The sequence below is a fragment of the Anolis sagrei genome, chromosome 3 (genome assembly GCF_037176765.1).
Source record: "Anolis sagrei isolate rAnoSag1 chromosome 3, rAnoSag1.mat, whole genome shotgun sequence".
In the NCBI taxonomy this organism is placed as follows: Eukaryota; Metazoa; Chordata; class Lepidosauria; order Squamata; family Dactyloidae; genus Anolis; species Anolis sagrei.
Genome location: NC_090023.1, coordinates 94,929,310 through 94,944,176, shown reverse-complemented (window position 1 = coordinate 94,944,176; position 14,867 = coordinate 94,929,310). Strand labels below are relative to the sequence as shown.

Here is a 14,867-nt window from a genome sequence, read left to right as displayed (position 1 = left end):
GGGGATTCTGCTTCATCCCTGTCTTCTTTCCCACTGAATTCTCTCTACTTTTAATTCATTTGGCACCAATAGAAGTAAAATAAAGAAAATGTGGCAAGGTGGGAAAAAGAGAGACAAACTAGAAAAACTAGAACAACAGAATTAATCAAGATTATCCCTTCCAAATGAGGACAATTTGAGCATATGATCACATTGTCATCTTCTCATTACTTTTGTATATACTGGTTAAATTTCTGCAAATTCTTTTAGATTCTTAGATTGTTGTGGCCAGGCCATTACAGAGATCAAGGCTTGCACCAAAGAAATGGAAAGACTTCTAAAGCCTCTGTGGACCCCAGCAGATGCGGCTTACCCTTTTGATTTGGCACATTGGTGGAACAAAATATCTGTCATTTTTCCAGTGCAGAGAAAAACCATTCTGAGTAGCTGATCTGCCCTCTTATGGACCCATATTAAATATTTATTGAGTGTTCGAAATTATTGCTTCTATTTCTTTTGTTCTTTTCCTCCCACAATGTGAGTAATACTTAGTGTGTAAAATGCTATGCATGCTTTTTGAGCCATGAATGCGACAGTAAGCATAAGTAAACATGGAGGCGTCCCCATTTTAAATACCTGGACATGGAAAAGGAGAAGTATTAAGAAAAGTATTAAGAAAAGAGAGATGTGTAGTTAAATATAGATTAGAGGAAAGGCCCAGAAATAAATATATTTGACTGCAATCTATGGCAATCTGTTTTGATATACAGTGGAAAGAACAGAAACCTGAAAGGGATGGCCTCTCTGTAACAAATCATGTTTATTTCCTAATCATGATCTGGGCTGCAGTGTCTGGAAAGGTGGCTTTGAACCTAAGTTCAAATACTCATTCAACTATTAAAAATACAACTATGCCTCAGGAGAATTTCTATCTCAGAGTCAAGGTTTAATTATTATTTTTAAACAGTTATTGATGAAACATTTTCCTAGGCTCCATCATGCAGACATTGACTCAATTCATTTGTTAATTCAATCTAAACCCACTAAATCAATGCAAATATACTAAAGGTACACTTATGTATGTTTCAGTGATTGTGTGGATTTAATCTAGATGAGCTAAATATTGGATTTTGGTAACTGATTACAAAGTTTCTTTTTCTTCTGTATCTAATGATTTCAGCCATGAGATTTATCTTGTGATACCAGATAAGTTCAGTTTTAAGGATTGTCCTCTTTGGGCATTTTCTAGTACTCTCCCTGTACTTGGTTCTGTTTTGAAAACCTGGGAGAGAAATGAACTTGGTCTTCTAATTTGTCTTTTATTTTTTTCATGATTTGAAGGCCTAAATCCCCTCCTGCTGTCCCAATTTAGCTAGGATAGTCTCAGTTAATCCTCTGTTGTCCCATTATTTCAGCTGCTTGAAAAATGCTCTCTCTCTTCTTCCCACTTTGACCTCAGTTTAATTCAATTGGTACGAACTGACTTCAAAGGACAAAAGTACCTCATTTTATTGATATTCCACCTTCCTCCCATGCTGGGACTTGGAGTGTGATATTTGCCCATTTTGTGTTTTTCTTCCCAGTTTCCCCATAGTTGACTATGTGGTTGCAAATTGAGATCAATATGCAAGAGTAGCTTATACTCTTGGGGGGGGGGGGGGGGAGCAAAATCTTTCTTTTCCCAGTAGGCTAAAAAAAAAGCAAACTACTGCAGCCTCTCCTAGTGTATTTATTCTTCCTCATTATTAGCTTTTGCTACCATTAGCTTTTGATATTGCTTGCCAACTCATGTTTTGGTTTTCCATTATGAGGAGACAGGAAAGCCTAGAGAAGACAATTATGCTGGGGAAAGTGGAAGGCAAAAGGAAGAGGGGCCGACCAAGGGCAAGATGGATGGATGGCATCCTTGAAGTGACTGGACTGACCTTGAGGGAGCTGGGGGTGGTAACAGCCGACAGGGAGCTCTGGCGTAGGCTGGTCCATGAGGTCACGAAGAGTCGGAGACGACTGAACGAATGAACAACAACAATACATCATAAATTAATCTTTTTTTTCTTTATGAGTTCCATATAACTTCTTGTAGGATCCCAAAAATATATTGTGTAAGATAGTGCACGTTTTTGCAACTAGTGTGTGGCTGGCTAATGAGTCCTTCTATTAATAAGTCTACTCCCCAATTCACATCATCACAAGAACCCTTCTTTCTTCTGATTACAGTGATCAGAAGAAAGCATGAGCTTCACTGTGACTCTCAAAAAGCAGCCTCTAGTGGCATATACAACTACCTGCCCTCCCAATGTTTGAGTATTCCTTTGTCTTAGGACCTCATTGCACTTACCAATTTAAGCATCCTAGGATGCTTGCCAGCTAGTTGAGGGATGAATGGGCACGCAGCCCATCACACAACATCCTTCAACTTCTGGAGGAGGCCCCCCTCCCATACAATAATGGAAGTGTCACCATAACGGAGCAGTGTATGGGGCAACAGAGTTGCTCCGCATGCCTGTCGTTCCTCCATGCTTGCTGGCAAAATGGCTTGGATGTGTGTTTGTGTGTGTATGTGTATGTGAAAAGACTCCGTCATAAAGTTAAAGAGACTGCACTTCTAGGAGATCTAGTAACCAAGGAGCATATATCTCACATATATCTGGAGAGCAGACATATATCAGCTAAATATACTTCCTTCTGAAGGAACATGTGAGAACTTCTGTTACTGTTATTCATTAGTGGCTTAATTTTTCTTCAGTGTATCCCCGAACCTAGTTGGGATAGAATCAGAGTGGCCCAGACTCTATATAGCAGTACAGCATTATGTGGTTTTGAAGTCATTTCTGATTTATGGTGACCCTGTTGTGAACTCATTACAAGGTATTCTGGTGCCGAGAGCCAATTCCACCTAGTGATTTTTCATGTTTTAGTGCAGTACACTGGTCTCCAGAGTCATAGTCCAACACTAAAACCACTATGCCGCTCTGGATCTGTATCTCTCTAAATAGCTCTCTCTAGTAAATATCTATATAGATATAATTGGATTCTGCTTTTATAGTGGATCTACAAACAATTTAGCAATACACAATTTACTTGCAGTAAAAATACACAATTTAGCAGTTGTACTAATCATATGGAAAAATCTTTGTCAAGAGATTAATTGCTCAAAAGCAATCATTTTGAAAGTATGGAATCCCTTGGATGCACATGTCCTATTTTGAATCTTAGAATATACCTGGAATCAGGGATGTTTTTCATATTAAACAAAACATCTTGCCCAGGTGTTCTGCTTAGTGTGAAGTTGATCTAAATGATAGTATTTTTATGGAAAAGCAGCTGCTCAAGATATTTATCATGTATACTGAACTGAAAGACTGCATTATTTTCATTCTGTTTCCTTTTGTTTCTAAAGGACAAATTCTTCAGACTTTAGATCAATTGAGCCTAAGCATGCAGACACTTGTGTACTTTACCTCCGATCAAGGGGCACATATTGAAGAAATTGCAAGCAGTGGAGAAGTCCATGGTGGCTGTAATGGAATATATAAAGGTACAAGTTATTAACTATCCCACAAAATTAGAATTGCTAATTGTGCAATTGCAAATGTTCTGGAACCCTTCAATTAAAAAAAATCCAAACAAGCATTTAGAATAAGACTGTGATTATTAATGTTAGTACAAAGCAAAGCAACTACTAAACAAGGATTGTCTTCTGCCTCTTTGATAAAACCTTTAACATTTAGAGGAAATATTTGAGTGGATCTACACTGTAAACTTAATGCAGTTTAACTGCCATGATTCAGTGCTATGGAATTCTAGGGATTGTAGTTTGATGAGTTACCAGCACTCCTTGGCACAAAAGGCTAAAGACCTTATACAACTCTCACGATTCCAAAACATTGCATTGAGCTCTGACGGTTACAGTGATGTCAAATTGCATTAATTCTACAGTATAGATGAACGCTTAAAGTAATTTAACCACCCAATCACTAAGCTGCACTAGTGGTAAAAACTGGAGAGATAATGAACAATGAAGTAATGGTGTACCACAGAGATTTGCATGTTGGGCAGTTCAGTTGAGGTAGGGATGGAAACTTATTTATTTATTTACTTGCCAGTACAAAAGATTCCAATACTAAAGAAACTCTATAAGGAAGAATACTATCAACTACAAGGCTACTGAGCTTATTTTCATTTTGGCATATCTTAGCATATGATACACATGGTTATGTGTTTTCACTAGAGCAGAGCTTGATAAACTTTTTCATGGTGACTTTTTGAATCCAATACATTTTCACATGACCCCAGGTACATAGGTATATAAAATAGGTGTAAAAGCCAAACATTATGATAATAAATCAGTATATGAAAGGCTTGTTAAACAGACAGATTTTCCTTTTTTGTGTAGTACAGCTGAAGCATTTTCTACAGAGTGCACTGTAAACACTGCACATTGCTGCTAACAGATTTGTGTAAATGAGTGGTGCTTAGAGACCTTTTATGGTTGCCATTTTTACATGAGCCCTATAGAACAGTGCATGCAATCTTGACCATAGATGGATACTGCATTATTTAAAATGGTTTGAAAGACCAGGGCTGGCCATGGAAACCCACTAGATGGAAACCCACTAGATGACCTTGGGCAAGTCACACCCTATCAGCCTCAAGAAGGTAATGACAAATCTCTCTGCACAAATCTTGCCAAACAAACATCATAATAGGTTCCGTTTAGATATGACTTGAAAAAACACAGCAACAAGTGAATACTTTAAGCAGATCGGCAGTTAAAAAATCTCTAAAGGACTGCCATAAAAGTCACATGCTATTGGTTAAGACAAAATGAATGAATGAATCAGAAATGAAAGGGTGAGATGGCTTTCTCTGACTTAAATACTGGATATTGATCTGAACAAAACATGCCCACCAAATTGGTCTGTTTATACAGAGGTGATGTTAATAAACAAGGTTATAGGTTTGTTAGAGAAGTAATATTTCTTTTCCTTGAGAAAAAAAGAAGAGAGGAGGCGATCAGTTTCATTGTGTCTTCTCCATTCCAAACCTCTATGAGATCTCAAATTTGTTTTAGGTACCAAAAAACACAGCACTATATGAACAGATATTATTCTGCTTATATGCTTTCTATTTTCATTTCTTGATTTTTAAATGTAACATCTCATATAAATTCATAAATGGATGTAAGGGTTTGGTTTTTGTATCAGAGGTAAAGAGCTACATCAGCTCCTGAAATTGGGTATCTAATTAGTTTAATGAGCTCCTCAGGCTCAAGAGAGTCTAGGCAGACGTATCAAAGTGCTGGTTGCATCTGTTTATGAAGTATTTTAAGAATTTAAATTCAGAAAAAAATTAAAGGAATGGCTGAGTGTATAATTCTGTATCATTCAAAGTTTGTATGATTAGGCCATTAAAAGAGAAATGTGGAAAATTGTAATGCAATGTTTTAAATGAAATTACAGTACTAGTTACTGCTGAGGAGTGGGGAGGGGGCATAAATAAAAGCAGAATGTCCCATTTCTAAGTGCCAATGTGTATGTTACCATAGTGACATGGCTGCTATTTTCCTGTGGCTGTATTCATTTCCACACTGCTCCAGCAACATCTGTAAAGATGCACATAAATTCAGAGAAATGCATGATTCCCTCTTTCATGGCATTTATATTCTAGCATTCAATCTTGAAAAATCAAGTTTTATTTTTAACATGTCTGTTATGTTCAAGGCAGTCCAGATCCTGGCAGTCCGGATGCTGTCCATCAGGTGCTGGACTGGAGTGACTCAGTTAGATCATTTTTACTCCACAGAGCATTCCCTTTCCATCTTTCTTTCTTACTTGCTTTCATTTTGTTTTAGACAATCTTGAAAAAGCAGCTTTAGAGAACTTGGAATATTGTGGTGAAGATAGTCATTGTCAACGCATGTGTAGGAAGACAACCCAATAGCCTATTTATGGCAAAAGGGTTATTTTCTAGATCATTATCAGTATGCCCATCAAGTAAGATGGGAGTAGAGCAGCTGTGTCCAAAATGCAATGCTCCATATGTTGTTGGACTACAACCATGACTAATACTGTAAATAGTAATATAGTCCAACAATGTCTACTGTGGCAAAACATTAGCCCAAACCAATATAACATATGATGAGTGGTTTTACAGTCTAATAATACCTGCAAAGCCACACTTTGCCCACCTCTGAAATAGATGGGAGGATATATTTCTCAAAGATATTTCATTGCATTTGCATACAGTCATCATCATCAGACAACCTATCCCAGCTGCTTGAAACTGTGTCGGAGTGGTCCTTGAGGTTCGCCAGACTTATCGTCCTGGGATTTCAATGTCCACGCTGATGCAGACTCTTGTTCATTAGCGGCTATGGACCTAGTGTCTACCATGGAGACACTAGGACTCTCACTTTGTAGTACTGGGCCCACGCATCAGGCAGGACACACGCTAGATTTGATTTTCAGCGCAGGAATTCAAGTGACCCAAGCCTCCACAATAGAGGTTCCATGGTCAGATCACTGCACCCTGAAAGTCCGGTTGGAGCATGCTTACCCACCCTGCAAGGGCGCTGAGCCAATTTGGGCTCGCCCAAGGAGACTTATGGAACCCAGTAGCTTCCGGAATGCTCTGAGAGATCTGGAGCCTGCCAGCGACTCGATCGATGTGCAGGTGGACACATTAACCTTAAGGCTATTAAGTGCACTCGACGAGATCGCCCCTAGCCGCCCTCTCTGACCCCACCGAAATCGGTCTCCTTGGTTCACCAAGGAACTTCAACTGATGAAGCGGAAAAAGAGACGGCTAGAGGGTGTGTGATGAGAACTCCGTGACGGAGCATCGAGATCGGCTTATGAGGCATTTAGGGAGTCCTATGAGCATGCTATCACTGAGGCAAAGCGAGTATATTATGCTTCTTTGATAGCGCCTGCTAGCTCACGCCCAGCAAAATTGTTCAAAATAATTCGATCTCTAATGATGGTTCTTACCATCCCAAAAAGTGGTGATCAGGCCCCTTCAGCCGAGGTTTTTCAGAGCTATTTTGCAGACAAGATCTCGCTACTTCGCCGGGACCTCCCTGCCACAATTGATACAGTGAGAGAACTTGAGACTCCCTGGCCACTTGCTGGGCCCATCCTCGACCGGTTCATCCCGCTGGATGCAGGGGCTGTCGATAGACTCATAGCTGCAGCTAGACCGACCACTTGCTCCCTCGATCCATGTCCCTCTTGGTTGGTGAAATCCTGCTTGGAGGTATTAGGTGACCCTCTGTTGAAGATTATAAACAGCTCCCTTGAGCAAGGAGTTTTTCCAGAGGGTTTAAAAGAGGCGGTGGTCTCTCCACTGCTGAAGAAACCAGACTTAGATTGTTCGGTTCCCTCCAGTTACCGCCCAGTTTCGAATTTCTCGTTCCTCGGCAAGGTGATTGAGAGGGCAGCAGTGGAGGAGTTGCAGCAATTCCTAGATGACACAGCCAGACTAGATCCCTTCCAGTTTGGCTTCTGTGCAGGGCACGGGACAGAGACCGTGCTGGTCTCCATCACGGATCATCTTCGATGCCAGCTTGACCAGGACGGGTCAGCACTGCTTGTGTTATTGGATCTCACAGCAGCATTTGACACAGTCGACCACAATCTTTTGACCCACAGCCTTGCTGCTGTTGGAGTCAGGGGGACAGCTTTAAATTGGCTGTCCTCCTTTCTTCACAACCGTGGACAGCGAGTGGAGAGGGGAGGCCTGGTCTCTGAGAGGTCCCCTCTATCTTGTGGGGTTCCTCAGGGGGCCATTCTCTCCCCTCTGTTGTTTAACATCTATATGAAACCACTTGCTCAGCTGGTTCGAGGTTTTGGGCTTGAGTGTTATCAGTACGCTGATGACACTCAGCTGGTGCTGAAGATGGAAGGCCGACCGGACTCTGTACCCGATTATTTCCATCAGTGCCTCCAGGCCATTACTGGATGGCTGCGTGCCAGCAGGTTGAGGGTGAATCCAGCAAAGATGGAGATCCTATGGCTGGGTCAACCGGGCAGTGGGGATATCCAGCTGCCTACCCTGGATGGCGAGGCGCTACACCCGCCATCATTGGTAAAGAGTCTGGGAGTCCTTTTGGACCCTCTGCTGACAATGGAGGCCCAGGTCTCTGCCGTTAGCAGGACCGCCTTCTTTCATCTGCGGTAGGCTAGACGGCTGGGCACCTATCTGTCCAGGGACGACCTAGCTACGGTGATCCAGGCCATGGTCATCTCAAGACTGGACTACTCTAATGCCCTCTACATTGGCCTTTCTCTGTCGGTGATCCAGAAGCTCAAGTTGGTACAAAATGCAGCTGCTCGGCTTCTTGCAGGAATTCCGATGAGATGTCACATAACACCAATCTTAGTATAGCTGCATTGGTTACCAATTGAGCACCAGATCACTTTCAAAGTGATGGTACTCACCTTTAAGGCCTTGCATGGTCTGGGGCCAATGTACCTGAGGGACCGCCTCACCCCCTACCAACCCCAGAGATCCCTCCGTTCTGAGGACCAAGATCTATTGGAAATTCCCAGTGTCAAGACCTTGCATCTAACAGCAACCAGACACAGAGCCTTTACAGCAGTGGCACCATCACTCTAGAATACTCTGCCACCTGAAGTCCGTGCCTTGTGGGACTTATTAGCTTTCCGCAGGGCATGTAAGACATACCTGTTTCGACAGGCCTCTGACTTTTGATATTGCTGTTTTTAAACTGTTTTAAATTGTTTTCAAATTGTGTTAGATTTTAGCCATTCTTGTAAGCCGCTCCGAGCCCCAGGGGAGAGGCGGCATATAAGTTCGAATAATAAATAAATAAATAAATAAATAAAATCTTGGAGTTCAGATACCCCTAAGTCCCAAATACAAAATATTTCCTTTTCATAAGTATGCAAAACAAAAACAAAACAAAAAAGACATTTCATGGTTTTAGGTATATGTACCCTTTAAATTTTAATTTGAAACATGCTATTGTCAGTTTATAGAAACAGAAATCAGACTGTACTTTTCTGTCACTATGGTGATTTTGATAAGGAGAATCCTTATCAAAGTGTTTCTTCAACATTAGAACAAATGAATATGAGTCTAACCAATTAACCCTCTCATCTAAGATGCTGAAATCTACTCAGTGGTAATTGGCACTAGCCTAAATTGAAAGCTCTCCAAAGTTCTTCACAATTGGAATTCAATCATTTAACATGGTATACAGCTAGATCTGAGTCAGAATGATGTATAAAAAGCTTTTGAAAATAAAGTAGCTGTCTCGAGCTAGCTTAGTTGCATCAAAATCTTGACATCAGTTATTTGAACTGAAATCTGAAGTTGTGAGGATAATCACAACCAAAGGCTTTGGTAAAATCAGAAGTTATCTACAGTGTTTTCACTTACGTATTTATGAAATGATTATATTACATTTTGACCACAAGAGGAGCTCCCAAAGAAATTTAATATCACAATAACAATTAAACAAAGTAATACAATGGAAATAAAGAATAAAGAATATATTTTGAAATTAAAGCAGCCTGGTTTAAAAAATGGGATCACCCTCAGATATTTTCTACTACATTGCGCATAAACCATGCCCATTGACCATACTTGCTATTATCTTATCTGGGTTATAGTACAGAACTTTTGGAGGATACAAGGCTGCTGTCCCTGAATTACATGATTGAGTCATGTAATTCATGTAAAACTACACAGCAAACAAACAAACAAATAAACAAAAAATGAACTTGACTTCACATCAAAATATTTTCATCTAGTGTTTCTTAAATATTTTTCACTATCTGTTTGGAAGGCACTGGGATCCCTTTCAGTTGGTTATTTTGCTTTTTCAAACTCATTTCAGTTTGAAATGAGATAAGTGTGTGTCTTATTTTTTTTAAAAAAAAAAAGTCCTATGTCTCCTGAAAAAGAAATCCCATTGAATTCAACAGTAACCATTATCATAACAGATATGTATATAGAGATTATTCTAGATAGTATATGTTCTCAGAAATTCTGCCAGTTATTCTTTGTGTTGGTGTTTGTTCCCATGCTTTCACATGAGATTTTATATCGTCATTATCTCAATATTATTTAGATCAGAGACCTGGGTTGATTCTATAGACACTATAATTACTTTGGGAGTGGATTAATAGGACCAGTTTCACTGTGCAGTGCTTACACAAATGCCTCAGGAACCAGTTCAAGTCTGGAACAGTGGCCACAATATTAACTGATTGCAGATTGGAATGATGCATATCCATGTCCATTCAGGATCAGCAGGACTATGGCAGGGCCCAGGAAATGAGAACAAAAGGGTGGAAAGCAAGGGTTACAATGGGAATTATGTGGTTTCTTCTCCAGGGAGTGTAATTGTTTACCTTCTGGACAGCTGTGTTTTAGTGCTTTAAAAGTGCTTCAGGGCTAGAGGTGCCCTGACAAGTTCTCCACATTTTCCAGACTGAAGATAGCTCAGCATGGAATATACTCGGGCTGCGGCACATTATCTGCCTTATTCTCAATTTTCTGGTGATTTTTTTTAACACAGTGCTTTTGGCTTGATGCATGCCACAATGTGCATTTGTAGTATGTATTTTGTGGATGCCCCACTCTCAAGCTGAATTCTGAGTGCATTATATGGCCTGTGTAGAACCACCCTCATACAGTTCAAGTCCCTACATTCAAAGATTAACAAAATTTTGCAAACCTAACCTTGTGTAACCAAATTCTTGCTAAAACTTTAAGACCTTTAATGTTTAGTTGGATTCTCTCTTCTATTTATGACTACATCTCTTGACAAAAAGCTTTGAAAGGAACTTACGTGTGGAATGTGAGTTTGCTCATTTTCCTTCCTTGTTATAGTCTCTTGCAGCCCCAACAAATTTATTTATTTATTTATTTATTTATTATTTACTTTATTTCTATACCGCTTTTCTCAGCCCTCAGGTGACTCAAAGCGGTGAACAACATCAGTACAAAATATCACAAAACAAGTATAGGGCAATTAAAAACAATTATCACATAAATCATTAACATCAGTATAACAATCATTAGCACCTCAACAGTAAAATCAGAATCCATTCTCATCATCCATTATTCCGTATTCCTATGTTCAATTACACTGTTTAATCAAATGCTTGTTCGAACAGCCAGGTCTTCACTTTCCTCCGAAACGCCAGCAGGGAGGGGGCTAACTTGATATCTGCAGGCAGGGCATTCCACAGCCGAGGGGCCACCACTGAGAAGGCCCTGTCTCTCGTCCCTGCCATGCACGCCTGTGATGCACACGGGACCGAGAGCAGGGCCTCCCCAGATGATCTTAGTGTCCTAGTCGGTTCATAGGAGGAGATGCATTCGGAGAGGTAAGTAGGGCCAGAACCGTTTAGGGCTTTATAGACTAAAGCCAGGACTTTGAATTGTGCCCGGTAGCAAACTGGTAGCCAGTGGAGCTGGCACAACAGAGGAGTAGAATACTCCCTGAGTGCCGCTCCTGTTAGCAACCTGGCTGCTGAGCGCTGGACCATTTGAAGCTTCCAAGCAGTCTTCAAAGGCAACCCCACGTAGAGAGCTTACCTGGTTGCTATCCAAGACTTCTACAAGTTGTAAGACACGGACCCACAAGAGCCAGAAAAATAGTACAGGTCAATAACAGGCTTAGAAAATGGTGTCAGGAGGAACGCTTTGGCTTCCTCAACCATGGCCTGCTTTTCCAGGAGGATGGCCTACTGGCAAGGGATGGGGTGCATCTCACACAAGTAGGAAAACACCTTTTTGCTCACAGACTCGCAAACCTCATTAGACGCACTTTAAACTAGGTCCACCGGGGAAGGGGGACAACAGCCTTGTGAACACTACTTTACCCATAATGTCTGGGAATCGCCAGAAGGCTAAACGGAGGGCTGCACAAACACAACAAGGACCAAGTACCAAAAGCACAATAATCCCAATTAAACAGCTCAAGGGAAGATCTCAGGGGCTCACATGTCTTTACACTAATGCACAGAGCATGGGAAATAAACAAGACGAACTCCAACTTTTAGCACAACACCACAAATATGATATCATAGGGATCACTGAAACCTGGTGGGATGACTCCTATCGCTGGAATGTAGATATCGAGGGGTATAACCTCTTTCACAGAAACCGAACAAAGGGGAGAGGAGGAGGAGTAGCCTTATATGTCAAAAACTCTTATGCTGCAGAAGAGATTCAAGACAGCAATCTGGGAAACCAGCTTGAAATCATCTGGATAAGAATCAAGGGAACTGGGACTCAGAAAGATGTCGTTGTAGGCGTCTACTACAGACCCCCAAGCCAGGAGGAAGAACTTGATGAAGTCTTCTGCCAACAGTTGACCAAAGAGGCACAGAGAAGAGATGTAATAGTCATGGGCGATTTCAACTATCCCGATATTTGCTGGAAAACAAACGCGGCCAAGAGTACAGGGTCCAACAAATTCCTCGCTTGCCTTGCAGACAATTTCATGGTCCAGAAGGTAGAAGAGGCAACAAGGGGATTGGCTACTCTTGATCTCATCCTAACAAATGCGGAGGACCTGATCGATGCGGTCGAAGTAGTAGGATCCTTAGGCGCAAGTGACCATGTGCTCCTGCAATTTGAGGTACAAAGGAAGGCCAAAACTAAGACAACTCAAACCCGCATTTTGGACTTTAGGAGAGCAGATTTCCAAAAAATGAAGGAAATGCTGAGCAGCATTCCGTGGACACAGATACTAAAAGACAAGGGAGTTACGGATGGATGGGAATTTCTCAAGAGTGAAATACTCAAGGTGCAATTGCAAACCGTGCCAACAAAGAGAAAAAATAGGACAAGTGCAAAGAAGCCAGAATGGATGTCCAAAGAACTTCTAACTGTGCTAAGACACAAAAGAGACATGCACAAGAAGTGGAAAAAGGGAGAAATCACCAAAGAAGAATTCAAACAAATAGCCAACACCTGTAGGGAAAAGGTCCGCAAGGCTAAAGCAAAAAACGAGCTCAGGCTTGCCAGGGACATTAAAAACAATAAAAAAGGCTTCTATTCTTATGTCAGTAGACAAAGGAAAAACAAGGAGGCGATAGGACCTCTTCGAGGAGAAGATGGGGCAATGCTGACAGGGGATAGGGAAAAGGCAGAACTACTTAATGCCTTCTTTGCCTCGGTCTTCTCACAAAAAGAGAGTCTTCAACCTCAGCAAGATGGAGTGGATGAGGGATTGGAGGACATCCAACCCCAAATTGGGAAAGAAGTCGTCCAGGAATACCTGGCCGCTCTTAATGAGTTCAAGTCCCCAGGGCCAGATCAACTACACCCCAGAGTATTGAAGGAACTAGTGGAAGTCATTTCGGAACCATTGGCAACCACCTTTGAGAGTTCTTGGAGAACGGGAGAAGTTCCAGCAGATTGGAGGAGGGCCAATGTGGTCCCAATCTTCAAGAAGGGAAAAAAGGATGACCCAAACAACTACCGTCTGGTCAGCCTCACGTCGATACCGGGCAAGATTCTGGAAAAGATTGTTAAGGAAGCGGTCTGCAAACACTTAGAAACAAATGCAGTCATTGCTAATAGTCAACATGGATTTATCAAAAACAAGTCATGCCAGACTAATCTGATCTCTTTCTTCGATAGAGCTACAAGCTGGGTAGATGTGGGGAATGCCGTGGATGTAGCGTACCTGGATTTCAGTAAGGCCTTCGACAAGGTCCCCCATGACCTTCTGGCAAGGAAACTAGTCCAATGTGGGCTAGGCAAAACTACGGTGAGGTGGATCTGTAATTGGTTAAGTGGACGAACACAGAGAGTGCTCACTAATGCTTCCTCTTCATCTTGGAAAGAAGTGACAAGTGGATTGCCGCAGGGTTCCGTCCTGGGTCCTGTTCAACATCTTTATTAATGACTTAGATGAAGGGCTAGAAGGCATGATCATCAAGTTTGCAGACGACACCAAATTGGGAGGTATAGCCAATAGTCCAGAGGACAGGAGCAGGATTCAAAACGATCTTGACAGATTAGAGAGATGGGCCAAAACTAACAAAATGAAGTTCAACAGTGACAAATGCAAGATACTCCACTTTGGCAGAAAAAATGAAATGCAAAGATACAGAATGGGTGACGCCTGGCTCGAGAGCAGTAGGTGTGAAAAAGATCTTGGAGTCCTCGTGGACAACAAGTTAAACATGAGCCAACAATGTGATGTGGCGGCAAAAAAAGCCAATGGGATTTTGGCCTGCATCAATAGGAGCATAGTGTCTAGATCTAAGAAAGTAATGCTACCCCTCTATTCTGCTTTGGTTAGACCACATCTGGAATATTGTGTCCAATTCTGGGCACCACAATTCAAGAGAGATATTGACAAGCTGGAATGTGTCCAGAGGAGGGCGACTAAAATAATCAAGGGTCTGGAGAACAAGCCCTATGAGGAGCGGCTTAGGGAACTGGGCATGTTTAGCCTGAAGAAGAGAAGGCTGAGAGGAGATATGATAGCCATGTATAAATATGTGAGAGGAAGCCACAGGGAGGAGGGAGCAAGCTTGTTTTCTGCTTCCTTGGAGACTAGGACGCGGAACAATGGCTTCAAACTACAAGAGAGGAGATTCCATCTGAACATTAGGAAGAACTTCCTGACTGTGAGAGCCGTTCAGCAGTGGAACTCTCTGCCCCGGAGTGTGGTGGAGGCTCCTTCTTTGGAAGCTTTTAAGCAGAGGCTGGATGGCCATTTGTCAGGGGTGATTTGAATGCAATATTCCTGCTTCTTGGCAGGGGATTGGACTGGATGGCCCATGAGGTCTCTTCCAACTCTTTGATTCTATGATTCTATCTATGATTCGATGATTTTGGAAAGGGGAAGACCAACTATATAAAGAGTGGAACTAACCAAAGACCTTATC

At 41.6% G+C, this 14,867-nt stretch overlaps 1 protein-coding gene across 6 annotated transcripts in view; it reads left to right on the top strand.

The window, feature by feature from the left end:
- STS (steroid sulfatase) overlaps nt 1-14,867 on the top strand; it is a 130,524-nt gene that overhangs the window by 78,365 nt on the left and 37,292 nt on the right. For 5 of the 6 annotated variants that reach the window (XM_060769907.2, XM_060769908.2, XM_060769906.2 and 2 more), the window contains one exon: nt 3,380-3,517. The exons of the other annotated variant lie outside the window; for it this stretch is intronic. In XM_060769907.2, the coding sequence (XP_060625890.2) occupies nt 3,380-3,517 (138 nt within the window). The remainder of the gene's footprint in view (nt 1-3,379; nt 3,518-14,867) is intronic. 6 annotated transcript variants of the gene reach the window in all.